This window comes from Chiloscyllium plagiosum, unplaced genomic scaffold (genome assembly GCF_037043375.1).
Source record: "Chiloscyllium plagiosum isolate Xiang-an unplaced genomic scaffold, Cpla_swu_hap1 HiC_scaffold_26, whole genome shotgun sequence".
Classification (NCBI taxonomy): Eukaryota; Metazoa; Chordata; class Chondrichthyes; order Orectolobiformes; family Hemiscylliidae; genus Chiloscyllium; species Chiloscyllium plagiosum.
The window spans coordinates 7,699,766-7,726,199 of NW_028270164.1; the positions used below are offsets into that span (position 1 = coordinate 7,699,766).

Here is a 26,434-nt window from a genome sequence, read left to right on the forward strand (position 1 = left end):
CAGCCCACTGTGCCCTCTCACCACAGAAGCTCTCATTGACATAACATTCCTGTTCCCTGGATAAATCTCAGTACTTTTTCTATCATGGACAAATAAAACCCTGGAAGTTCTTCAGAGGTACAATATAGCAGAGCGTTCTTGGCTGAGGACAAAATAGTCTGCATCAATTCTGAATTTATTCACTTAGATTTCGACTGATTGCCCCACAGCGTTGTGAAGTAATTAACCAACAATAGCATGATCACTGATAAGTGGGAGTTGGAGGCAAAGGTGGTTGAGTAGCAAAGCTGGTGTTTGATTTGTTTTAAATAATCTACAACCACAGTAAAATGAATGGGCAAGCCCCTCAAAGCACTGTTTTTTATTGCTCTTGGGAAACACTGCAGTTTAGGGGAATGGGATAAATAGATACTTGCACACCCAACTCACAAAGTCAATGATGAGGGAGGGGTGATGATGAGCAACTGGGAGAAAAGACTATGCTTCAAAAACAGCAATGACAACCGTACAGCATCTGGAAGGGAAATCATTCAAGGCGCACTGGATGGATTGGGAATGAATATCACACTCAGGAGGGAGTGATGGGGTGGGGGGGTGGGTGGGAAAAAGGTGCACAGGAGGCAAGGCCACATGGGACTAAATACTGAACAGCAACTACTCAATGAAACAACACACCCAGCTTTAATCCAGAAAATCAGAAGAACGCGGGAAGGGAAGGAGTAATATGAACAGAACAGAGAACTTAATTCAGTAAACATGACACGCTTCCCAGTCAATGAAATCTGCAAATCAGCAGATGGCTTTTCTGAGGAAAGAACAGGCAGGTTTGTATAGTCAGTAACAAGGAATGCAATTTAGACATTTAATATCATACCGCTGAGAATACCCCACAGGTGAATGAAATGCTCTGCCAATGTAAACTGCTCCCAATAAACCAATAAAGCAACATGCAGGTTATAAAGAATTAAATGTGCCCAAGCTAATGTTCCAATACCACAGAACCTTCTCCAATGATTAAACTGCTTCCACTGCTTTGTAGTCCATCATATAAAGATCAATTCCTTAGCTCAGAGTTATTCTTGCTGTCTGTTACTTCTGTTTGTTGGCTCATTGGCATTTAACCTTTGCCCTTTCACCTTAAAGAACATGAGACATAGGAGCCCTCCTAAAGGCTAATTAATGGGATGTGGGTCTCACTGGCAGGGTCAGCATTTTTTGCCCATTTGTAATTGCCCAGGGGACAGTTAAGAGCCAACCACATTGCTGCAAGTCTGGAGTCACATGCAGGCCAGACCAGGTGAGAATGGCAGATTTTCTTCCCTGAAGGACATGAGTGAACCAGATGGGTTTTTACAGCAAATCACAATCACAATTAGATTAGGCTTTTATTCCAGATTTTTATTGAATTCAAACACCATCTGCCATGGTGGGATTCGAACGCATGCTCCCCGGGATTTTGGATTATTAGTCCCCTACCACGATACCCATGGTGGGACCGGTTGTTTAGGTATTGGTATATGTTCTATTGTTTAACAAAGTCAAAGCTGACCTTTTCTTTTAAAAAAACCTCAAGCCTCACCTTCCCCCCAGGGCCCTTATACTTCAAACTCTATTGATCTATTTCTTGAAAATACTTGGTGACTGAGCCTCTCCTGCCCACTGGGTAGACAGTCTCAAAGATTACACTGTGTAAGGAAACGGCTCCTTATTGGAGTCCTTTGCCAACTCATTATTCTCAGTGTTTTGCCAAAATCAGGATGCACCTTCCCGACATTTACGCTGAAGACCCCTTCAGAATTTTGCAAGAGCAGAGGTGTTGGGGGAAAATAGTACTTGGTCGCAAATTGCAAACGCCCCAAGGCCAGATGTGTAAATACACAAGGACTGGTCAAACAGAATATCACCTACCATCAAGGAGTCCAGTGAAAAAACAGCAGTCAACACTAGGCCACTCCATCTCAGCTGACAGCACAGGAATGACCCTATGAAGAGAGGCTGGGTAAGCATGGAGCAGAGAAGATTGAAGGGGGACCTGATAAGGGGTATAAGATTATGAGGGGCATGGACAGTGTGCAAAGAAAGCATCTGTTCCCCTGAGTTGAAGGGTCAATAACACGGGCTCATAATTTTAAAGTGAAAGGTTAGAGGTTTAGAGGGGATTTGAGAAAAAAAATCTTTTCATCCAGAGGGTGGTTGGGTCTGAAATGCAATCCCAGTGAGGGGAGTTGAGGTGGGGAACCTCACAACCTTTAACAAGTATTTGGCTGAGCACTTGAAATGTCATAACATTCAAAACTATGTGTCTAGTGCGGGCAAGTGGGATAGTGGAGGTAGAAGTGTATTCTTGGTGGTACAGACTCGATCGGCCAAGTGTCTCTTCTGTGCTGTACGGGTCTATGATTTGAGTGAACCCTCGTTACATTTTCTGCAAAGTGGATCTGCCCTCTCTTAGGTTAAGGTGACCAAACCCGTACACGTACACCAAGTATGGCCCCCTGCCTGTGACGTAAACACTCAGGCTCACCAAAGAGCCCAAATGCAGAATAATCACTTCACCACTGCAGTTATGTTGTGCCATCCTAATGCTGGGCTCTGCAGAACAGGGAAAAAAAACAGCAGTCCAATTTGCAGACTTGGTCCCTCCTTAATTGTTCATTTATGGAGTCAACCACATTACTGTGGGTGTGGAGTCACATGTAGACCAGACCAGGTAAGGAAAGCAGATTATCTCTCCTGAAAGAGCATTAGTGAGCCTCCATTCTGTGCTGTTACAATGAGTTGGGAAGAACCAGATAGGTCTCTACTGGTGCTCCCATTGACCCCGCAAACATCATTTATGCATCTTCTTGAACAGGTTAAAATTTTACAAAGCATTCCCTTAGAGAATTCAGAGAAAACTTGACACCAGAGAGATACTAAAACTCTTGGCCAACACTGCAAACTTGAAGGAGAATCCAAAGAAAAGAGCAAGGTGGAAAGGGTTGGAGAAGGAATTCCAGGGCTTCGGGCCTTAACAGTTGTAGACACACCTTCCAAATGGCGGCGGGGCTAAAATCAAGGATAAATAAGAGGAGCAGCACAGTTTTTACAGGGTTGTAAGATCTGGAGAAGATGATATAGTTAGGGAGGGGGGGTGAGGCTGAGGTAGGATTGGGAAACAAGGGGGAAGGTTTTTAAAATGAGGAACTGCCTGACTGCAAGCCATTGTAGTTCAACAAGTACAGGGCTGACGGGGAAATAATCTGAGGTGTAGAATCACAGAGTCCCAGTGTAAATAGAGCTTGAGAATTTACAGGGCGGAAGTGGGTACTGCACATGCTGGAGATTAGAGTCAAGATTAGAGTGATGCTGGAAAAGCACAGCAGGTCAGACAGCATCAGAGGAGCAGGAGAATCAACATTTCCGGCAAAAGCCCTTCATCAGGCTTTTGCCCGAAATGTCGATTCTCCTGCTCCGCTTTGGCAGCGCCACTCTAATCTTGACTCGAGAGTTTACAATCAATTCACAAGCACTTCAGGTTCTTTACTCAGACAGTAGTAAGGGCGTGGAACTCCCTGCCTACAACAGTAGTAGACTCGCCAACTTTACGGGCATTTAAACGGTCATTGGATAAACATATGGGGGGTAATGGAATACTGTAGGTTAGATGGGCTTCGGATTGGTTTCACAGGTTGGTGCAACATCGAGGGCTGAAGGGTCTGTACTGAGCTGTAATGTTCTATGTTCAGCTTGAGTGGAGCTTGTCAAACATCAAGGAATGCAGTGAAAAAGAAAAGCAGTAGTCAGCGATCACATTAAGCAGATGCATGATTGACAATGACTTTAACGCGGCAGTCAGTGCCCTGGGTCATAGTTGCTGAGACTTGGACATCGTTGAGGTTGACAGAGATGCCTTGCTCTTGGTCAGGGCCAAAAAGCGCTAAGCGCTGGAGAACGGCGGATGGATCTCGGCTTTTGATGATGGCGTAGAGCTCGTCCCTCTCCCCGGGGTCCATCGTCACGTACAAGCCGAGCATCTGACACAGCTCCCCGACCACCACGGGGTTTTCAAACATCACCCCAAAGTAGTAGGAGCCGAGCTGGTAGCTCAGGACCCCGACACACTGAATCTCAGCTCCGACAGTGGAATACAGGCTGACACCGACCGACTCTGGTTGGACAACCTCCGGCTTCCTGGCGGTGGAATTACCATCGAGAAACACCCTGACAAACAAACAGCACTGAATGAAAACAGCTCATCCCCAGTAACAACAAGCTGGCATGTATCATTAACTTGAAAGGCAATGAGCAAAAGTTTGTCAAAACTGAGGGGAGTTGGAACTTGGTCGTAGCTCACTTGACATGGGATAGTACTTAGGGTTTTTAAAAAATTTACTGACAGGATATGGGGTGACGCTGGCAAGGCCAACATTTATTGCTGAACCCATAATTTCTCAGAGTGTTGTTGAGAGTCAACCACATTGCTGTGGGTCTGGAGTCACATGCAGGCCAGACCGTGTAAAGATGGTAGTTTCCTTCCCTCAAGGATACCAGTGAGTCAATGGGTGTTTCTGACAATCGACAACGGGTTCACGGTCATCATTTGTCTCTTAATTCCAGATTCTTTATTGAATTCAAATTCCACCATCTGCCATGGTGGGGTTTGAATCCAGGTGTCTAGAACATTACCTGGGTGTTGGGATTATCCCACTAACCCATCACCTCCCCTCTGCGTAATGGACCTCAGCATACTGGGGTAGAGCAGATATTGGGGAGTAGGGGGACAGGACAGAGGCCAGAAGGCGGAGAAAGACAAATGGTAATGGTGGGCAGACATAGGAGAGCTGAGGATGGAGAGAGACAGAGAGAAACAGTGAGAGATAGAGAAAGAATAGGATTTGAGACAGATGGAGGGGGGGGGAGAGAAGATAGAGAGGATTGAGAAGAGAAGATGCAAGCTGTCATCTGAAGATGACATTGTACAGATCAGGGGCTTACGGGGTCATTGCTAAGGAACCCAGAAAAGACACAAAAGGAACATTGTTGAATTCTGACTTAAAAAGGCCCTTCAAAAGCCTGAAATCGGTTTTACTCAGAAACATCGGAACAGGAGGTCATTCCGCCTGTTGATCCTGTACTGCTATTTAACACACCTATAGCTGATTGAACACGTTAATACCAGTTTATCCATATAACTCCTTACGTCATTAATATTCAAACATTTACTGTCCTGTCTTGTAAATACAGGTTGGTCTGCTATAATGGGTGTTTAGTCAACATGAATTCACTGTATTGCGATTGATGAATTGGGGATACTGTTTCTACAGTGCGAACTTTTAAAACGTGTGTTGGCTGTAACGCGATTACGTCACCAACACTAAGCACAGTTTCTGAAGCAGGATTTTACTATAATACCGGGCTGCACAAGAATACAAACATTGCGTTATAGAAAAACTGACTGTTCTCAAAACACTGAGCTTCCACAGCACTATGTGGTAAAGAACTCCAAAGATTCACAACCCTCTGAGTAAAAACAATTCTCTTTATCTCAGTCTTAAGTGGCAACTCCATTATTTTTAAATTGTGCTCCTGGTTATACACTCCCTAACAAGGGGAAAACATCCTACCTACATCCACCCCATCTATCCCTTTAAGTACTTGTAAGTTTCAAAGAAATCACCTCTCATTCTCCAAGACACTAGACAATACGTCCTCCTCACCTCCATCCAAGGCCCCAAAGAATCCTTCCACATCTGGCAGAGATTTTCCTGCACTCCAAACACCTCATCTACTCCATCCGTTGCTCTCGATGTGGTCTCCTCTATGTTGGGGAAACAGGACACCAACTTGTGGAATGTTTCAGAGAACATCTCTGGGACACACGTGCCAAACAACCTCACCGCCCTGTGGCTGACCACTTCAACTCCCCCTCCCCCACTTCATCCCAGATCCAACCCTCCAACTCAGCACCGCCCCCTTCAACTGTCCTACATGTCCATCTTCCTTTCCACCTATTCACTCAGACCTATCACCATCACTCCCCACCTCCATCTACCTATCACCTTCCAAGCTAACTTACCCCCATCCCCATCCCCATCCCCATCCTATTTATCTCACCCGCCTTTGGTCCTCCCCCCTGCCGCAACTTTCCTGAAAGGTTTATGCCTGAAACATCGACTCTCCTGCTCCTCGGTATGCTGCCTGACTGGCTGTGTTTTTCTAGCATCACTCTTTTTGACTCTGATCTTCAGCATTTGCAGTGTTCACTTTCATCTCGACAATACAAGCCCAATTGCCCAAGCTCTCCTCACAGGACAGTTCCACCACTCTGGGAACAACTCACTTTCATTGCACTCTCTTTCTGGCAATATCTTTCCTGATATAAGGAGACCAAACCTGCACACAGTACTCCAGGCATGGTCTAACTAACCTCAAAACTAAATGCAGCAAGGCTTCACTCCTCCCATACTCCAATTCTCTTATAATAAAGGTTAACATTCCATTGACCCTTCCTAACAGCTTACTGCACTGGCATGTGTTACCCTTCAGTAACTTATAACATGGACACCAAGTCCTTTGTGTGAACCTTATACTTCCCAACATCGTGGCATTTAAGAAATACTCAACACATCTGTCCTTCCTGCCAAAGTGATCAAGTCCGCACTGTTCCAAATTATATTCCATCTGCCCCGTTCTTGCCCAATCCCGAAGCCTGTCCAAATCCTCCTAAAAGCATTTTACATTTTCCTCACAGCACACATTCCCACTTGGCGTTGCATAATCTACAATCACCAACAAACCAGCCTGATCCGTCCACGTCAACACTATGGATCAAGAAAGCACAACAATGTCTCTACTTCCTCAGAAGGCTAAGAAAATTCAGCATGTCCACAAAGACTCTTACCAATTTTTGTAGGTGCACCATAGAAAGCATCCTATCCAATGCATCACAGCGTGGGATGGCAACTGCTCTGCCCAAGACCATAAAATACTCAAAGTTGTGAACACAGCCCAGTCCATCACACAAACCAGCCCTTCATCCACTGCCTCTATCTACACTTCCTTCAGGAAAGTAACCAAAGACCCCTCCCACCTTAGTTATACTCTCCCAGTCCCCCTCAAACAGGCAGAAGATATTAAAAAGTTTAAATACATGTAAGAACTGCTTTGAACAGAACCTCTTAAATGCTCTTCCCTCTCCCCTTCTCCCTCTCTCTCCCTTCTCTGCAGCTGTAACACTGTATTCTGCACTCTGTTCTGCTACCCTAACATACTGTGTATAGTATGATCTGCCTGTGTAGCACACAAAACAACACTTTTCACTGTATCTCAGTACGTGACAATAAACCAAACATTGATAAATATTGTGAATAGCTGGGGCCCCAAGTACTCCTCTTTGCAGCATCCCACCAGTCTGTCCATTAGCTAATTAATCCACATCCATACATTATTTACTACACTACATGCTTTAATTTTGCCAATCAGCTTTCTGTGAGGAACCTTGTCAAAATGCTCTGAAAATCTGAGCCTTTTTCCTCAGATGGTGACAGCTAGCATGAGGGGACATAGCTTTAAATTGGGGGGTGATAGATTTAGGACAGACGTCAGAGGTAGTTTCCTTACTCCGAGAGCAGTAGGGGCGTGGAACGCACTGCCTGCAACAGTAGTAGTCTCACCAACTTTAAGGGCAGTTAAATGGTCATTGGATAAACACATGGATGAAAATGGAATAGTGTTGGATAGATGGGCTTCAGATTGGTTCCACGGTCAGCGCAACATCGAGGGCCAAAGGGCCTGTACTGCGCTGTAATGTTCTATGTTCTAAAACCTAAAAACACAAAAGCCATCAATTCCCCTTTATCAATTTTGTTCATAACCTCCTCAAAACACACCAACACATTTGTCAACATGATGCCTCTTTTGCAAATCCATGCTGACTATGACCAATTTTTATCACGTCCTCTATAACAGCTTCCATCATTTTCACTGTGACTGACATGAGGCTAATCAGGTGCCCACCTCCCAGGCTTTCTCCCTTTTCCATTTTTAAATAGCCCTGCACATGTGCAAGCTTCAAATCTGCAGCAGTCATTCCAGAATCAATAGAATTTTGGAATACAATTATCAGTGCATTTACTATCTCCATAGCTACTTCCTTCCATCCACTTTCATTCCTATTAATTTCTCTCAACTCTGCTTTTACTTTGAGCCCACAGAGCACCTACCTGGGATCAGTCAGAGGCAGCACCTTGCTTTTGTTAACAGTCGTAACTTCAACGGATGCGGATTTCATCTTGTTGGAACTCTGACTAGAAAAGAAAAAGAAAATACACATTCCAAATCAGCAATAGAGTGATGAGTGCAAGGCTTGGATGGATAAGTCATCATTTTAAAAAGGTTCCCTCGACAAGCACAAAACAAACCTGCGATAGGGTTAGGGAAACTGAAAACGTTGTTCAATCCACCCAACATCCAGAGGCCAGCAATGTAGACAAGCTCGAGAAGTGGTAAGAAGTCTGACTGTGAGATACAGTAATGAGACAGAAAATTCACCGAACTTAATGCAACGTCACATCATCTAATTCTCTCTCTCCTGTAGCTTTGTGGCAAGATTACATACATACATATATACATACATACATAGTGTTCTTTTTTAACCTCAGCAACCTCTATAAATATTCTTTGATGGCTCAAGCAGAAAAGAATATGAGAAAAATCAGTTCAAAACATGAAATTAAAACACACCCAAAACATTAACTCAGTCCCTCCCTCCCCACATACTGCAAAACCTTCTGGATTTCTCCAGCAGTTCAGATTTTATTAGTAGTAGCCTCATAACAGTCTAACATGATGTCTCATTCGCAAGTCCGTGCTGACTATGATCAATCAGATCCTTTTTATCCAAGTGTCCATTTATTATATCCCCATCACATTTGACATAAGGCGAATGAGGTGTGAGGCTGCAGTTATTTTGCTTCTGTATTCTCGAAACCTATATTGCTGAGGGTGTTATCAGGTTGTTCGTCACTTCAGAAATTAGCTAACCTGCAAATTGGCCTCATGCCCCAAACTCTATTTTACATCCTTCCACATTTACGTAGTTTGGGTCAAAATGGTGAATTTTATTGGAGCTTCGAGGAAACAAGAAACAAGATAATTGGAGCAGGCAATGGAGTTCAGGAAAGGAATTCGAAGCAGACATTAGCTGGGTAAAGGTGGCTGCAGGGAGGGGCAACAGGGAAGGGAGAGATTGCAATAATGACTAAGGATGATATCAACTTTGAACTAATTCACTATATGTTGCAGTATGATTCTTTCTAAATACACATTCACTCTTTCTAAGGATGTACACTTTTTAATGTCCACACGACTCAGTCCGTTTTGTACAACAGCTTTCTGGTTTTAATACACACAGTGGTTTACCTCACTTCTCCAGTAGAGGGCAAAGATTCTCTTCGTTTCATGTGTATTTAGAATCTGGGCATGAATTTCCACTGCACTGTTAAACCCACTTTCTAAAATTCAAATTCCAGTTTTAAAAGATATATCAGAGGAGAGGTGATGCAGTAGTAAAGTCACTGGGCTTGTAATCTACAGGTCTATGCTAGTGCTCTGGAGCAGGAAGCATGTGTTCAAATCCCACAGTAACATCCTGGAGAATTTGCATTTAATTTAACATAGATAGAAAACTTTTTTCACGCAGAGGTGTGTGTATGGAATGAGCTGCCAGAGGAAGTGGTGGAGGCTGGTACAACTGCAACAGTTAAAAGGCAGCTGGATGGGTATATGAATAGGAAGGGTTTGGAGGGATATGGACCAAATGCTGGTAAATGGGAGTAGATTAATTTAGGACACAGAATCTGGTCGGCATGGATGAGTTGGACCGAAGAGTCTGTTTCCATGCTATATATATATCTCTATGACTCTATAAAAACAAAAAATGTTGGAGAATCTGGCAGCATCTGTGGAGAGAGAAAGAGAGCTCATGTTTTGAATCCAGTATCACTCTTCCTACAAATGTATTCAATTTATATATTTTTAAAAAGTCTGAAAATAAGAGCCAGAGCCCTTGAAACTATCGTGGAATGTTGTAAAAACCAATCTAGCTCATTCACATCGGAACTATATGATCTGCCTATATTGCTCACAAGACAAAGCTTTTCACTGTGCCTTAGTACACATGACAATGAATTCAACTAAATTCAATTCCTTTAAGAATCAGAGTCATAGAGATGTACAGCACAGAAACGGACCCTTTGGTCCAACCAGTCCATGCCGACAGGACATCCCAACCCAATTTAGTCCCACCTGCCAGCACCTGGCCCATATCCTTCTAAACACTTCCCATTCATATAGGCAAAAAAGTGAGGACTGCAGATGCTGGAAACCAGAGTTTAGATCAGAGTGGTGCTGGAAAAGCACAGCAGGTCAGGCAGCATCCGAGAAGCAGGAAAACTGACGTTTCGGGCAAAAGCCCTTCATTAGGAATAGTGGCAGGAAGCCTCCAGGGTCTCTTACGAAAAGGTACCTTTGACAGAGAGGATTTCAATGTCTTGTGCCTGTGTCTCCATCTCGGTCTCTGTCATTCAAAATGCGTGCCTTTTTTTTTATATCCCCAACATCCGATTGTTTCATTGATTCAATGTTGGCAAAAATAATAAATTCAAACTTGATTGGGGTTCAGTATCCTGGTACATAATTTAAACTGATTGCTGTTTTGACAGCAATTCAAATTTAACCAACCAACTCAGTTGGCTATTTCACAGCCAAATAGAGTCAAGGAGATGTACAGCACTGAAACAGACTCTTCTGTCCAACACGTCCATGCCGACCAGATATCCCAACCCAATCTAGTCCCACCTGCCAGCATCCGGCCCATATCCCTCCAAACCCTTCCTATTCATATACCCATCCAGATGCCTCTTAAATGTTGCAATTGTACCAGCCTCCACCACTTCCTCTGGCAGCTCATTCCATACACATACCACCCTCTTCGTGAAAAAGTTGTTCTGTAAGTCTCTTTTGTGGCTTTCCCCTCTCACCCTAAACCTATGCCCTCTAGTTCTGGACTCCCCGACCCCAGGAAAAAGACTTTGCCCATCTATCCTATCCATGTCCCTCATAATTTTGTAAACCTCTATAAGGTCACCCCTTAGCCTATGACGGCCCAGGGAAAACAGCCCCAGCCTATTCAGTCTCTCCCTATAGCTCAAATCCTCCAACCCTGGCAACATCCGTGTAAATCTTTTCTGAATCCTTTCATGTTTCACAACATCATTCCAATAAGAAGGAGACCAAAATTGCACGCAATATTCCAACAGTGGCCTAACCAATGTCCTGTACAGCCGCAACATGACCTCCCAACTCCTGTACTCAATACACTGACTGAGAAAGGAAAGCATACCAAACACCTTCTTCACTATCCTATCTACCTGCAATTCCACTTTCAAAGAACTATGAACCTGCACTCCAAGGTCTCTTTGTTCAGCAACACTCCCTTGGACCTTACCATTAAGTGTATACATCCTGCTAAGATTTGCTTTCCCAAAATGCAGCACCTTGCTTTTATCTGAATTAAACGCCATCTGCCACTTCTTAGCCCATTGGCCCATCTGGTCAAGATCCTGTTGTAATCGGAGATAACCTTCTTCGCTGTCCAATACACCTCCAATTTTGGGGTCATCTGCAAACTTACTAACTGTACCTCTTAAGCTCACTTCCAAATCATTTATATAAATGACAAAAAGTAGAGGACCCAGCACCGATCCTTGTGGCACTCCACTGGTCACAGGCCTCCAGTCTGAAAAGCAACCCTCCACCACCACCCTCTGTCTTCTACCTTTGAGCCAGTTCTATATCCAAATGGCTAGTTCTCCCTGTATTCCATGAGATCTAACCTTGCTAATCAGTCTCCCATGGGGAACCTTGTCAAATGCCTTACTGAAGTCCATATAGATCACTCTACTGCTCTGCCCTCATCAATCCTCTTTGTTACTCCTTCAAAAAACTCAACCAAGTTCATGAAACATGATTTCCCACACACAAAGCCACGTTGACGATCCCTAATCAGTCCTTGCCTTTCCAAATACATGTACATCCTGTCCCTCAGGATTCCCTCCAACAACCTGCCCACCACTGAGGTCAGGCTCACTGGTCTATAGATCCCTGGCTGGTCCTTACCACCCTTCTTCAACAGTGGTACCATATTAGCCAACCTCCAGTCTTCCAGCACCTCACCTGTGACTATCGATGATAGAAATATCTCAGCAAGAGGCCCAGCAATCACTTCCCTAACTTCCCACAGAGTTCTAGGGTACACCTGATCAGTCTCGTTTTGCTTTCCTTCCCATATTCAGCATACTCACATGATGCACTCAGATTTCTTTCTGTCTGGAGTCCTTATCAAATAGTTCACCTCATTCAATCTCCTTTCCACTTGATGATGTCCATTAAACCTTGCTTTTAAAGGCTCACCTATCACTGGAAGTAACACTAACACCTTATCCCTAACAGCAAAATTGCAAGTTTTGATTTATTGTCTGCCTCCTGTATGCGGTGATACTTTTAAATGCTGTCAGCCAACTCCCCTGCTCTATTTAACCATTCCCTAAAATTTAACAAAGAGTCCAAATGTGTGGTTTGTCAATTCTGACTTACCAATTTCTCCTTAATCAATTTTAGCAATGCTCTCATTTCTTGGCTGAAAACTAATTCAAATGGACGGAACTTGGTCAATTCATTTGGTGCATCTCTGATGGCAAAAAGTACAAACGAAATTCCTTTAACCCAACCATCTGGATAGTCTTGACTATAAGCCCGCAACATGGTCTTTATTGTATGATGCCACCTTTCTAACGCTCCCTGCGATTCTGGATGGTACGCAGTAGATTTGAATTGTTTTTTCCTAAAATGTCCATAACTTCCTTGAATAATTTTGATGTGAAGTTTGGCCCTTGATCTGATTGTATCTCTGTGGGTAGTCCATATCTAGCGAAAAATTTGAGCAATTCCTCTACAATCCTTTTAGCTGTATTATTGCATAATGGAATGGCGTCTGGAAATCAAGTGGTCACATTCATTATTGCTAACAAATACGGATTCACAATTTTTGTTTTAGGGGTAGGGGCCCTATGCAATCACTTAAGACCCTTGTAAAAGGTTCTTCAAATACAGGAATGGGTATTAAAGGTGCGGGCTTTATTACTACCTGTGGTTTTCCAATTTTCTGACATGTATGATATGTCTGGCAAAAATCACCTACATCTTTGTGCAGTCCAGGCAGAAAAAAAGATTTTTTTATTTCAGCTTGAGGATTTCTTACCCTTAAATGACCTCCTACTGGTAGTTAATATGCCACCCTCAATACCTCCTTTCAATAACCTACTGGCAATACAACCTGATGAACTTAGAACATAGAACATAGAAGAATACAGCGCAGTACAGGCCCTTTGGCCCTCGATGTTGCGCCGATCCAAGCCCACCTAACCTATACTAACCCACTATCCTCCATATACCTATCCAATGCCCGCTTAAATGCCCATAAAGAGGGAGAGTCCACCACTGCTACTGGCAGGGCATTCCATGAACTTATGACTCGCTGAGTGAAGAACCTACCCCTAGCTTCAGTCCTATATCTACCCCCCCTTAATTTAAAGCTATGCCCCCTTGTAATATCCGACTCCATACACGGGAAAAGGTTCACACTGTCAACCCTATCTAACCCCCTAATCATCTTGTACACCTCAATCAAGTCACCCCTAAACCTTCTTTTCTCTAATGAAAACAGCCCCAAGTGTCTCAGTCTTTCCTCATACGATCTTCCTTCCATACCAGGCAACATCCTGGTAAACCTCCTCTGCACCCGTTCCAGTGCCTCCACATCCTTCCTATAGTATGGCGACCAAAACTGCACACAATATTCCAGATGCGGCCGCACCAGAGTCTTATACAACTGCATCATGACCTCAGGACTCCGGAACTCAATTCCTCTACCAATAAAAGCCAGTACGCCATATGCCTTCCTCACCGCACTATTTACCTGGGTGGCAACTTTCAGAGATCTGTGTACATGGACACCAAGATCCCTCTGCTCATCCACACTACCAAGTATCCGACCATTAGCCCAGTACCCCATCTTTTTGTTATTCTTCCCAAAGTGAATCACCTCACACTTAGCTACATTGAATTCCATTTGCCACCTTTCTGCCCAGCTCTGCAGCTTCTCTATATCCCGCTGTAACCTGCCACATCCTTCCTCACTGTCAACAACTCCTCCGACTTTCGTATCATCCGCAAACTTGCTCACCCAACCTTCTAACCCCTCTTCCAAGTCATTTATAAAAATGACAAACAGCAATGGTCCCAAAACAGGTCCTTGCAGAACACCGCTAGTGACGGCACTCCATGAAGAAACTTTGCCATCAACTACCCTCTGTCTTCTTCCATCCAGCCAATTCCTAATCCAAACCTCCAACTCACCCTCAATGCCATATCTCCGTATTTTCTGCAGTAGCCTACCATGGGGAACCTTATCAAACGCCTTACTAAAATCCATATATACCACATCTACCACTTTACCCTCATCAACCTCCTTCGTTACCTTTTCAAAGACTTCAATAAGGTTTGTGAGGCATGACCTGCCCTTCACAAAACCATGCTGACTATCCTTGATCACATTATTCCTATCCAGATGTGCATAAATCCTATCCCTTACAATTCTCTCTAAGACTTTGCCCACAACAGAAGTGAGACTCACCGGCCTATAGTTACTAGGGTTATCCCTACTCCCCTTTTTGAACAAGGGAACCACATTTGCTATCCTCCAGTCTTCTGGCACTACTCCTGTAGACAAAGAGGACATAAAAATCAAGGCCAATGGCTCTGCAATCTCCTCCCTTGCTTCCCAGAGAATCCTAGGATAAATGCCATCAGGCCCAGGGGACTTATCTATTTTCACCTTTTCCAGGATTTCCAACACCTCTTCCCTACATACCTCAAAGCCATCCATTCTACTTATTTGTGACTCAGTATTCACATCGACGACAATGCCTTGTTCCTGAGTAAATACTGAAGAAAAGTATTCATTCAGTGTCTCCCCAATCTCTTCCGCCTCCACACGCAACTTCCCACTACTATCCTTGACTGGACCTATTCCTACCCTAGTCATTCTTTTATTCCTAACATATCTATAGAAAGCCTTAGGGTTTTCCCTAATCCTACCGACTAAGGACCTTTCATGTCCCCTCCTTGCTGCTCTTAGCTCTCTCTTCAGGTCCTTCCTGGCTACCTTATAACTCTCAATCGCCCCAATTGAACCTTCACGTCTCATCTTGAGATAGGCCGCCCTCTTCCATTTAACAAGGGATTCCAATTCCTTATTAAACCACGGCTCCCTCGCACGACCCTTTCCTCCCTGCCTGACAGGTACATAATTATCAAGGACACTCAATAGTTGCTCCTTGAACAAGCTCCACATATCATTTACACTCTTGCCTTGGAGTCTACTTTTCCAAGCCACACATCCTAAGTCATGCCTCACCGCATCATAATTTCCCTGACCCCAGCTATAACTCTTGCCCTGTAGTACACACTTATCCCTCTCCATCACGAGTAAAAATCACCGAATTATGGTCACTATCCCCAAAGTGCTCACCTACCTCTAATTCTAACACCTGGCCTGGTTCGTTACCCAGAACCAAATCCAGTATGGCCTCACCTCTTGTTGGCCTGTCTACATATTGTGTCAGGAAACTCTCCTGCACACATTGAACAAACACTGACCCATCTAACGAACTTGAGCTATAGCTTTCCCAATCAATATCAGGAAAGTTAAAGTCCCCCATAACAACCACCCTATTACTGTCACTCATCTCCCGAATCACCTTCCCTCTCCTTTCTTCAATGATTCTAGGACTATTAGGAGGCCTGTAAAAGACTCCTAACAGGGTGACCTCACCTTTCCTATTCCTAACCTCAGCCCAAACTACCTCAGATGGCAAGTCCTCATCCATCGTCCTTTCCACCACTGTAATACTATCTTTGACAAGCAATGCCACACCTCCCCCTCTTTTACCCCCACCTCTGACCCTACTAAAACATTTAAATCCTGGAACCTGCAACAGCCAATCCTGTCCCTGTTCTAGCCATGTCTCCGTAATAGCCACAACATCGAAGTCCCAGGTACCAACCCACGCTGCAAGTTCACCTACCTTATTTCGTATACTTCTTGCATTGAAGTATACACACTTCAAGCCACTTTCCTGTTTACAGGCACCCTCCTTTGAAATTGATGCCATGTTCCTAACCTCCCTACACTCCAGGCCCTGCCCATTTCTCATCTGCGTGAATATGTGTTGGTCTCCATTTTCTTATTAAGGCATCATTTTTAAGGTAGTTGCATTCGGATTCTTCCTGTGTATGCCTTTGGATACAAGTGCTTTAATCCAGAGGCTCACTGAAGATGTTACCTATTATGGTGATGAAACATCTGAAAACGAACCTTCCAGCTCCGCGAGCAAACCTACATCCACACTTACTTTAAATTTTCATCTTTTTGCTGTAACTCAGTTAATTTAGGAGCTAAAGATTTCTACTTTGTCAGCCATTTGTTCCTGTTTTGTGTCAACCATTCAATCAAACATGGTTTCTGCTAATTCCACTTCAACTTCCTTACCTGTACTCTTTGATCTCTCCGGTTTCAACTGGTGACTTTGTGACCTCATTACCACACAGTCTGGAAATTCCCAAGATAAGCTTCCTTTATTAACTCAGGTGCCTGAGTTTCCACTGGCTTTTCAACCATGGTAGGCAGCACTCCTATCTGTAAACCAGCTATATGGTTAGCAAAAACAAATTGTATCCCTGGAGCTCAGAGTTTATCCAGTACTTCCACCATGACTTCTCCAGTCTTCACTGGACTCTCTAACCTCATTTTATATAATTGAGCACTTCTTGTCTCTCTATGAATTCCCGTTACTAGCATTTTTTCTGGCAGTAGTCCTCCAGAGGTATGTATCTGCTCATCTTTCAACATGGAAGATTGAGAAGATCCTGTATCTCTTAATATTGTAATGACTTTACCTGCTGCTTCCAGCCTATGCGAGTAAACTTTACCTTTGCAAATATATGGTTTAAGAAAATCTGTCACTTCCTCCTTAACCAATCTCTGACCAGGTTGTACATTTTCATGCAGCTTTTTAGCCTCCACTGTGCTTTTCATTATCATTTCAACAAAATTCACTGGCTTATCCTGTGTTCCTACATTTGGCTTTCCAATGCTTTTCCTAACCCACCAACATGGTTGTTTCATGTGGCTCACTTTATTGCAGTGAAAACATCAGAGCTTTTTAACTTACCCTGTGGTAAGTTATCCTTACGTTCATCACCAAGATCTACCTTTCCCTTACAGTGTGAGGATTTCTCTTTTCCCCAGTTTCTATCCCTCACAGATTGAAATTGATTTTGAAAGGTAAATTTTGATTTATGAACCAACTCATAATCAGCCATTTCAGGTGCTAATCTTGCCATTTTAACTCTCTGCTCTTCCAATGAGTTCTCACTACTTCAGGAAGTGAATTTTTGAACTCTTCCATATAACCATCTCTCTAAGAGCTTAATAGGTTTGCGCTAATTTCAATGCCCTTATCCATCTATCAACATTACTTACATAGAGTTTGAAAGGATCAACCTATGTTTGACCAGGGTCCCTCCTAAGATTCCTGAAATGCTGTCTATAGGCTTCCGGCACAAGATGAAATGCACTTAAGGTGGTTTTCTTCACCTCCGCATATGCCCCAGCTACCTCCGCTGATAGTGATGCAAATACCTCACTAGTTCTACCTACATGATTTGTTTGGATCAATAAAACCCACATGGTCACTGGCCACTGCATTTGTTTATCCACCTTTTCAAATAATATGAGAAAGGCTTCCACATACTTCACATCAAATTTAGGCATTGCTTGAATATATTTAAACAGTTCCCCAACAGAGCTTTGGCCTCCATGGGTTTGCTAATCCTCACTAAGCTTATCTTCAGCCTTCATCTCCATCCTTTTAAGCTAACACTCTTGTCTAAGTCGCAACTTCTAAAGTTCAAGTTCTCTCTCTTTCTCCCTTTTTTCTGCTCAGGCCTTGTTCTCTTTTTTTTGTTTAGCTAAAATCCTTCTCTCCCTTTCTTGATCTTCCAACACGGCTATTCTTTCCCGGTCTTTATTTTCTAATTCCCGTTGCCTCACTTGCAATTTAAATTTTTCTAACTCCACTGCACTTCTGTTTCTCTGTTGTACGCAAGCACTTGACCAACTCCATTACAACATCAGCTTTCCATTCATCCTTGGTTAAACCCAATTCTAACCTGTTTGCTAATTCCACAAGTATATCCTTCCTCTGCCTTTCTAACCTTTCTTGGCAAATTTGGGAAGCATCTCAAACCCCGAGAACCTCTTGGGCAAGCTTAAGAGCCATTTCCAATGATTCTCATGGCCTTTCCAGCACATTTAAATGTTGAGTTATTTCAGTTATAACCACGTTTTTTGTAAACACCAGCAATTTCAGTTCTAGTCTAGTTGCCAATCCCAACCACTTTGAATTGTTCACCTTTTATAAAACTCCCAAAGTCATTTCTTCCACCCCCAGAAAACTCTTACTGACTGAAAGAACCATTGCTATCCCAAGCACTGTTTAAACCAACCAAACTCAACACACATTACAGATGGTACTCACACCTATCACTCACTGAATTTGGGTTCAGCAACCCTAATCCCAAATTGGAACTACCGAATAAATCTCATAAAGACCCCCCAATTTGTTATGGACCAAGCCAGACTCCCCTCAAAACATTTTAAGAAGGTAGCCCAGACCCTAATTTTTCTGGTTGTTTTAAGCAGGTGCAACGTGGATATTCCAGGAGGGACATATATAGCCCAACATACTCAGTTTCAAACAAAACAGAATTTATTTATACACAAACAAAAGAAAACCAAATTTAGAATAACATAACTATTTGAAAACCCAATTGATTATATCAACTTACTCATGTTATTCCACATCCTCATAAACACCCCCTTGTCAAAAAAAAAGGTAATATCAAACATAGGTTCTTACAGGAGAAATGTCAGACAGAGAGGGAGGATCAGCATGGAGCTGTTCCTTTGACCAGCAGCCTCAAAACTGATTGCTTGCTAAAACCAAACCAAACCCTAAATTGGGAGAACTGGCCACTCCTCTTTCATTGTATAAACGAACACTTAAAAGCACTTAAATTTTCTTCAAATAGATAAATCCAGATATATTGGAATCTCTGCCTTTATGATCCCTCTGAAAAAAACCAAGGACAATATACGTTTGTTAAAGGAGCACCATCATCACAATTACACCTTTTTGCTTCTATCCTCATAGTGGGGACAACTCTGAATTGTCATTTGAAACTGTGCATGACATCAGACCCCTGTGCTCCACAGTGGGGAGTTCCCTCACTGAGGCTCTATACCGTCTTTTTAAAGAAATCAACTTTTGACTGGTAATAGCATGCTGTGTCTTCAGGCTCATCAAGAATGTATGGTCTAAACTGACTCTTAACATTTTCTTTCACTCTATTCCACAGCAGAATGCGGAGTTTGAAAAGCAGACAGTCATAATTTCAGAAATAGTCGACCCAATTTAGTGGCTGTACATCTTCTGCCGTTAGCCAACATGCTCAGCACTGCATAAAAGAGCAGAATACTGCTTTGGAAGCTACACACACACACATACCAAGTTCCTTGTTAATGGAGTCACTTTACAAGCTAGCTGCTTTGTGGAATAAATAAGCAGCACATTGTGGGGAGGTCTGTTTGCATGTTCTTATGAGCAAAGGTGACCCCATAACTGAAAAGGTCACCCTGGTGAAGAGGGGCATAAACAGTGTTATAGGGTTGCTCTCAAAACGACGTGCTTTTACTACATGCATAAACATGCCTCGTAAATTGGATATAAATCTCTCACCGTCAAAGGGTCATTTGAAACAAAATGGAACTCTTTACAGGGTTGAAGCAACTCACATTCAGCCAGAACCTTTGACAAAGTACGGCAACAGGGCATTCTACAGGACTATTATCAAATAAAATTGATATCGAGCCAAAACAGATATGGACCAGAGTCCAAAATGTTGCTCAAACAGCTATATTTTAATGAGGGTCTGAAAGTAGGAAAAGTCAGACACGTAGAGATGAAAGAAGGATTTCTGGATCTTAACGCTCTGCCAGTCAAAAGGCCGACTGTCAATGATGGAATGATTAAATTCAGGGATGGATCAGCAAGAGGTCAGAAAGGTATTTGAAACAGTGGCCCACAGTGGGCTTGTGAGGAAAATGATAGGTAATAGAATAAAAGGGGCAGTAGCAATGTGGATACAAAATTGGTGAATAGGAAACAGAGCAATGGATAGTGGGTATTCTTTGGGCTAGAAAAAGGTTTTTAGTGTACCTTCCCAGTGGCTAGTTTTGAGATCCTTGCTTTTCCTGATTTTACACAAAAATGAGCAAGATCTCTGTGTACATGGGAACAATTTCATCATTTGGGGACAAAACAAATCTTGGTGAAATTGTAATCCAAGGAGGAAAATGTGGGACTTTGAAAGGACATCAACAAATAGTGGGGTGGACAGACAGATGACAGATGAGGTTTAATGCAGAGAAGTATGAAGTAACACGGTTAGTACAAATAACATGGAGAGACAATATAAAATAAAGGGGCACTCTTCTGAAGAGTGTGCAGGAGCAGAGAGATACGTACCTAAATCATTAAAAGACTGGACAGAGAGTGATAAATAAAGCCTGTACTATTCTTGGCTTCATACATAGGAGCACAGAATACAAGAGCAGGAAGTTTATGATGAACATATCTAAGACCTCAGCTGAATTACTACATACTGTTCTGAGCATGACACAATAGAAAGGACGTGAATGCATTGAAGAAGGCGAAGAAGAGTTTTCATTGGAGAGAAGGTTGTGGGGAGATTTGGTAAATTCATATAGGTTCTGGACAGGTAGATAGGGAAAAGATATTTTAAAATCATGAGGGCATGAATAGAGTAAATAGACAAGGTCTATCCCCTGGGGTGGGGGAGTCCAGAACTAGAGGGCATAGGTTTAGGGTGAAAGAGGAAAAATTTAAAAGAGACCTAAGGGACAAATGTTTCACTCAGAGGGTCGTGTGCATATGGAATGAACTGAAAGAGGAAGTGGTGGGGCTGGTACGATTGCAACATTTAAAAGGCATTTGGATGGGTATATGAATAGGTAGGGTCCAGAGGAATATTGGCCAAGTACTGGCAAATGGGACTAAGTTAGGTTAGATTAGGTTGGGTAGCTGGTCTAGACAGGTTGGACTGAAAGGTCTGTTTCCACGCTGTACATCTCTAGGACTATGACTGTATGAGAACCAGAGAGTCCAGTTTTAAAGAGTTTGCAAAAAAAAAAAGAGAGGAAAATCTTTTTCTCAAAGCAAGTAGTTTGAATTTAGAATGTAATGTCTGTAAATGTGGTACAAGCAAGTTCAATAGAGACATTTAAGGAGGGAATTACATGATTATTTAAAAAGGAACAATGTACAGAGTTATGTCAAATAGCATTAGCATTCAGTTAAAATGCTTAGAAAGCCAGAGTAGACAGGATGGGCTGAATCGCAAGTGTGGTGCTGGAAAAGCATAGGAGGTCAGGCAGCATCCTGAAGAGCTTTTGCTCAAAACCTTAATTCTCCTGCTCCTCGGATGCTGCCTGACCTGCTGTGCTTTTCCAGCACCACACTCTCGACTCTAATCTCCAGCATCTGCAGTCCTCACTTTCACCAGGATGGGCTGAATGACAACTCTATGATTCACAATGAGATAAAGAGTATTGAATAGGCATCAAATCAGAATCTATGCCTATATGGATTTGTGGTAGGCCATTTGTCCCCTCAAGCCTGCTCACAACACCAGGTTATAGGCCAACAGGTTTATTTGAAATCACAAGCTTTCAGAGCAGCACTGCTCCTTTGTCAGGTGAGATGACAAAGAAGCAGTGCTCTGTAAGCTTGTGATATCAAGTAAGCCTGTTGGTCTATAACCTGGTGCCATCTAACTTCCGACCTTGTCCACCCAAATCCTAAACCAGTACCTCCACATCACGGCCCCCATCTAATAAGATCATAGATAGACTGGAACATATTTGCAATTCCACATTTCCACTATTCCCGATTGATCTGCCACCATGGTATAAGCTTTGCCGCAATGCTTAAATAAAACAAAGAATAACGAATCTTCGCGATCTGAAGCAGGCAAAGGCATAAATTTTCTGTAGAAACTCATGCTGCCAGATCTGCCATGAAAACAAAACAGTTAACGTTGAATCCAGCAATTCTTCTTCATGATTGTACTAATTGGTCGGACCCACTGAATTTCTCCAGTAATGTTTCCTTTTGTTTGTGGTAATGCTTATTTCAGCTTCTGTAACTTAAAAACCAAACATGAGTAACAGGATACTGAAAGATTCAAAAGATGTCTGTCTATTACACTCTCTGACTTGAACACACTTTACACCCAGGTCAGGGCCTGGGCTGGTACTAAGCTATTTAGTTACAGGACTAGCATACTTTTCTAGCATGTCATGGTTCCAGAGGCCCTAATTAAGATGCAGCATGATACCTTTACATCCTCAGGTCACATTCCATGTTACAGTTCTGATAGCAGCAGCATGTCTTTGAAAGATACGCTGCACACTAACTGACACTGATAATGTGTCCCTGGTTAATCAGAAAGTCGTCACCCTCAATGTCACCAACGCCTTAAAAATGACACATGATACAACTTATTGTCTGCATGAAGTACAGTAAGTACCTGCTATATTGACAGTGGAAGGCACACAGAACTCTACCAGTCAAAAATTAAAACAGATGTTTAACTTATCTTTGCATTAAGGCTGTACTTTCAAATGAAACTAAACATATCCAAATAAACACGCCCAAGTAAGCAAACAGAATACATGAATTGCTAAGCTAACACCAGCAGTCAATTGAAAAATCATGAATGCACACTCCCCTGCTCTTTGCTTTTTGAGTCACAGAGAGGTACAGCATGGAAAAAGGCCCTTTAGTCCAATACATCCTTGCCGACCAGATATCCTATATAAATCCAGTCCCATTTGCCAAACCCTCCAAACCCTTGTATCCCTCCAAACCCTTCCTAACCATACACACATCCAGATGCCTTTTAAATGCTGTAATTGTACCAGTCTCCACCGCTTCCTCTGGCAGCTCATTCCATACATACACCACCCTCTGCATGAAAAAATTGCCCCTTACATCCCTTTTTTATCTTCCCCCTCTTACCTTAAAACTCAAAGCTCTGAACCAAGCCCACTCTCTTGCCACTACTGCCCAAAAATATACTCTTTAAAAAAAACACTATATTCCCCGACTGTAACCCCAGCATACAAAGCATTCTGTACGATTGTTTAAGATGCATTGATGCTTGCCTTGTCATATTGAAATCACATTAGGATGCTAGATTGGGGGGGGGGGGGGGGGGATGACAGTCTCGTGGTAATTTCGGTTGCCTGTTAATCCAGAGACTCAGCTAATGTCCTGAGGAACCTGGTTCAAATCCCACCAAGGAAAATGGTGGAATTTGAATGCCATGGGGGAGAAAAACATCTGGAATTAATCATGAATCCATTGTCAATTGTCAGGAAAAACCCATCTAGTGAGCTATATGTGACTCCAGACCCACAACAATGACACTTAACTGCCTTCAGAGCAATTAGGGATGACACACATCCTGTGAATGAATAATATAGATGTTATTGTATAATATGTTATTGTACTTGTACATAATCTTCACATTTTAGGAAAGTTCCTATCTTCCCTCATCACCTTAACAATACAAAAATTAAATATTTAAATTTAAAAGCAAACACATACATACAAGTATAAGAGAATTGCTGCAGCTTGTCTCAATTCAACTGGTAGCAAACTTTGGAACAAAACTTTGTTTCTTGTGACTGCATGAGGCCCGCCCCTTCGTCGACGTCTTAACCTGACGGCCCGCAAAGGGGCGGGGCCTGGGGAACAAAAGCAGCCCCGCGACAATCCGCATGCGCAGAAAGTGAGCAGTGAGAGGGCGGGGCGAGGCGAAGCGAATGACCGCTGGAGGTGGGATTCACATGCTCACGCGTACCCACCCGGCCCAACTGCGCATGCGTACTGTTTGAGCGTCAATGGAGACGGGTCTCCTTGCTGTGTTTGCGTCGCTATTGATTGACGTTGAGTTGGAGCGAATGAGACACGTCTGGAGGGCGCGAGGACGCACCTTCGCTCATATGTAGAATCTGATTAACGGCGAGCTGCGCGCGAGGGCGGGACAAGGGCGGCCACCGCCCATAGTGCATGCGTAGAGATTGCCTGACGGGGAAGGGGAACAACTGCTGGGCGGAGATCACGATCTCTCCGCCTCCTGTCGGGAAGAGCTACGGATCGAAAACTTGTACGCATGCGTCGAGCCTCGGGTGGCAAGAAGAGAGGGCGGGCGCGGGGCGTGGTTTAGCCTCCACCCGCCCCCTAGGCCTGATTCGATTGGAGTGCGTGGGCAGCAATCCGCGCTCGCTATTGGGCAAAATGGCTGTCAGGCAACTGAGATGACTTGCCGTGCTGAAAGAGGCGGGCGAAAAAAAGTGAGAAAGAGAAAAAAATCAGAGATTTTCCACCGGCTTCGAGAGGAGAGGAAAGGGAAAAAGGGCATTAAATGTAAGTTTTTTTTTAAAAAAAATCTTATCTTCTATACTTCTCTTCATGATTATGGTGAATGTTTGTTGATATTCATTTCTGAGCTTTATTTTCTCACAGGATTTTTTTTCTTTCTTTTCCCTCAATTTTATTCTAATTTCTTCCACGGTTCTTTTTTTTTAATTCCTTTTTTTTCTCCCCAAGTCAGTTCGGGGTTTCTTTTGATGCGGAACAACAAAGCAGGGATGGATTTGCCTCAGAGTCTGAAAAAGGTTAATATTATGTAGCTTTTATAAATCCTTCCTTCTGCTTCGATTAGAAAAAGATTCAAAATCTTAATTATTTCTGTGCTGGGGGGAAAAAAGCCTTGACGACTAAGTGTTTCTTTTAATCAAGCAAAGAAATCATAATATCTGCTCAAATCTGTTCCTGAGAATCTGTTATTTTGTCTTTATTTAATTTTGAGTTTGGTACAGTTGCACCAGGAGGGAATCAGCACTGATTTTTCTTTCCACTATTTTAAGGAGCCAAAGACACCAAAACTACAGCTGGAGTTGTAAAGCTCCAGTCCAGCAGTTATTGAGTAAATCTATTTCTTGATCTACAAGAAATGAAGCAGAGCCCAACAACAAAGTCAATCCCTGAAAGGTTTGTTTGAACTGAGGTAGGGAAGTTCACTCCCCATCCTCCATTGTTGAGGGGAATGAGCTAACTGGGTATTTATTTCACTGCCATTTCCGGGACCTGGCTGTGGACAAATTAACTATTCTTTTTACCAACGCCTAAACAATGAGACAGAGACTTGAGGCTATAATTCAAGCTGAAGCTTGCAGTACTTGCACTTTCAGGCAAGGTGTTGAATCAGTGCCCCATCGTCTTGCGTAGATATTGAAAACCCAGTGTGTGCTATTTGAAAGTAGTGCTGAGGGGTTCCACACGATATCCTGGAATAATACTTGCCCCTCAGTCAATCTGCTGAGCAACATCAGGTTTAGCAATTCTTACATTGTTGCTTGTGGGAGCTTTCTGTGTGCAAAATGGCTGTGTTTCTTGCATTGCAGCTATACTTCAAAAGTATTCAATTGACTGTAGTTTACATTGAGAAGTCCTGAGATCGTGGTGTTGTATAAAGGTAAGTTTTTTTAATGGTCTTATACTCGAAAGATACTTGATTGATGGGAGGTACTTCTGTATCAAGTATGAAAAATGGTTTATAAATGAGTTCTTTGATTTGAGTTTTTTCTATATTTACCATAGTTTGAGTTCCTATTTTTGTTTTAATAAATCAGAAATAATATCAAATAAGTTAAAAGCAGTTCCATTTTGCAGATATGTCACTGCTTGGGGCCAAACTTTCTACTTTTAATGCAAGTAACAAGTGAAATGACAAGGTTTGTACTGTATTACATATTTTAGAGGATAATTGCAGAAAAATGCATATCTTGTTTAATTCAGAGTAAATTTCAATTTTTTAATAACTTGGTATCCTATTTGTAATTGTTTTTGAAGATTAGTTAATAATACACTGACTCGTCTTCTGTTCGTATTTTCTAATGGTCTTGTCTAAGGTCTGTTCTCCATATAATTATTCACATGTACGTATTATTGAGTTATCACGAATTGTGCTTTGCTGTCATAGTATAAACAGTTGACTATGTCACGCTACTATGATAACAGGCCTATGAATATACATTTAAAGTATGATCAATTGTTGAAAG

The 26,434-nt window shown here is 42.7% G+C and overlaps 2 protein-coding genes across 7 annotated transcripts in view; one reads left to right on the plus strand and one right to left on the minus strand.

The window, feature by feature from the left end:
- Nucleotides 1–346: 346 nt before the first annotated feature.
- On the minus strand, nucleotides 347–24,074 carry LOC148145072 (uncharacterized). Of its 4 annotated transcripts, none has more exons than XM_087973457.1 (4): nucleotides 23,920–24,074; nucleotides 8,403–8,499; nucleotides 8,205–8,288; nucleotides 347–4,203 (listed from the first exon to the last, which is right to left on the minus strand). In XM_087973457.1, the coding sequence occupies exons 3-4, from the start codon at nucleotides 8,270–8,272 to the stop codon at nucleotides 3,795–3,797; spliced, it is 477 nt and encodes a 158-aa protein (XP_087829583.1). In that variant the 5' UTR covers nucleotides 8,273–8,288; nucleotides 8,403–8,499; nucleotides 23,920–24,074; the 3' UTR covers nucleotides 347–3,794. The 4 variants fall into 4 exon arrangements, with proteins under 4 accessions (XP_087829583.1, XP_087829584.1, XP_087829585.1 ...); XM_087973458.1 differs by having other exon boundaries at nucleotides 23,916–24,074; XM_087973459.1 differs by lacking the exon at nucleotides 8,403–8,499.
- Nucleotides 24,075–24,097: 23 nt separating this feature from the next.
- Nucleotides 24,098–26,434, plus strand: part of cttnbp2nlb (CTTNBP2 N-terminal like b) — a 108,836-nt gene continuing 106,499 nt past the window's right edge. Inside the window, exon 1 of one of the 3 annotated variants that reach the window (XM_043716376.2) lies at nucleotides 24,098–24,737. The gene's annotated coding sequence lies outside the window, so the exon portion shown is untranslated. Of the gene's footprint in view, nucleotides 24,738–24,923; nucleotides 24,989–25,526; nucleotides 25,849–26,434 lie in introns of those variants that run through there. The other 2 variants (XM_043716377.2, XM_087973449.1) reach the window with 2 other exon arrangements.

Coding starts and splice junctions, on each gene's coding strand:
- LOC148145072 (XM_087973459.1), bottom strand. CDS start 8,272: ATGAAATCCGCATCCGTTGAAGTTACGACTGTTAACAAAAGCAAGGTG. Junction 4,204..8,204: donor CTGCCTCTGACTGATCCCAG/GTAGGTGCTCTG, acceptor TTTGTTTGTCAG/GGTGTTTCTCGATGGTAATT.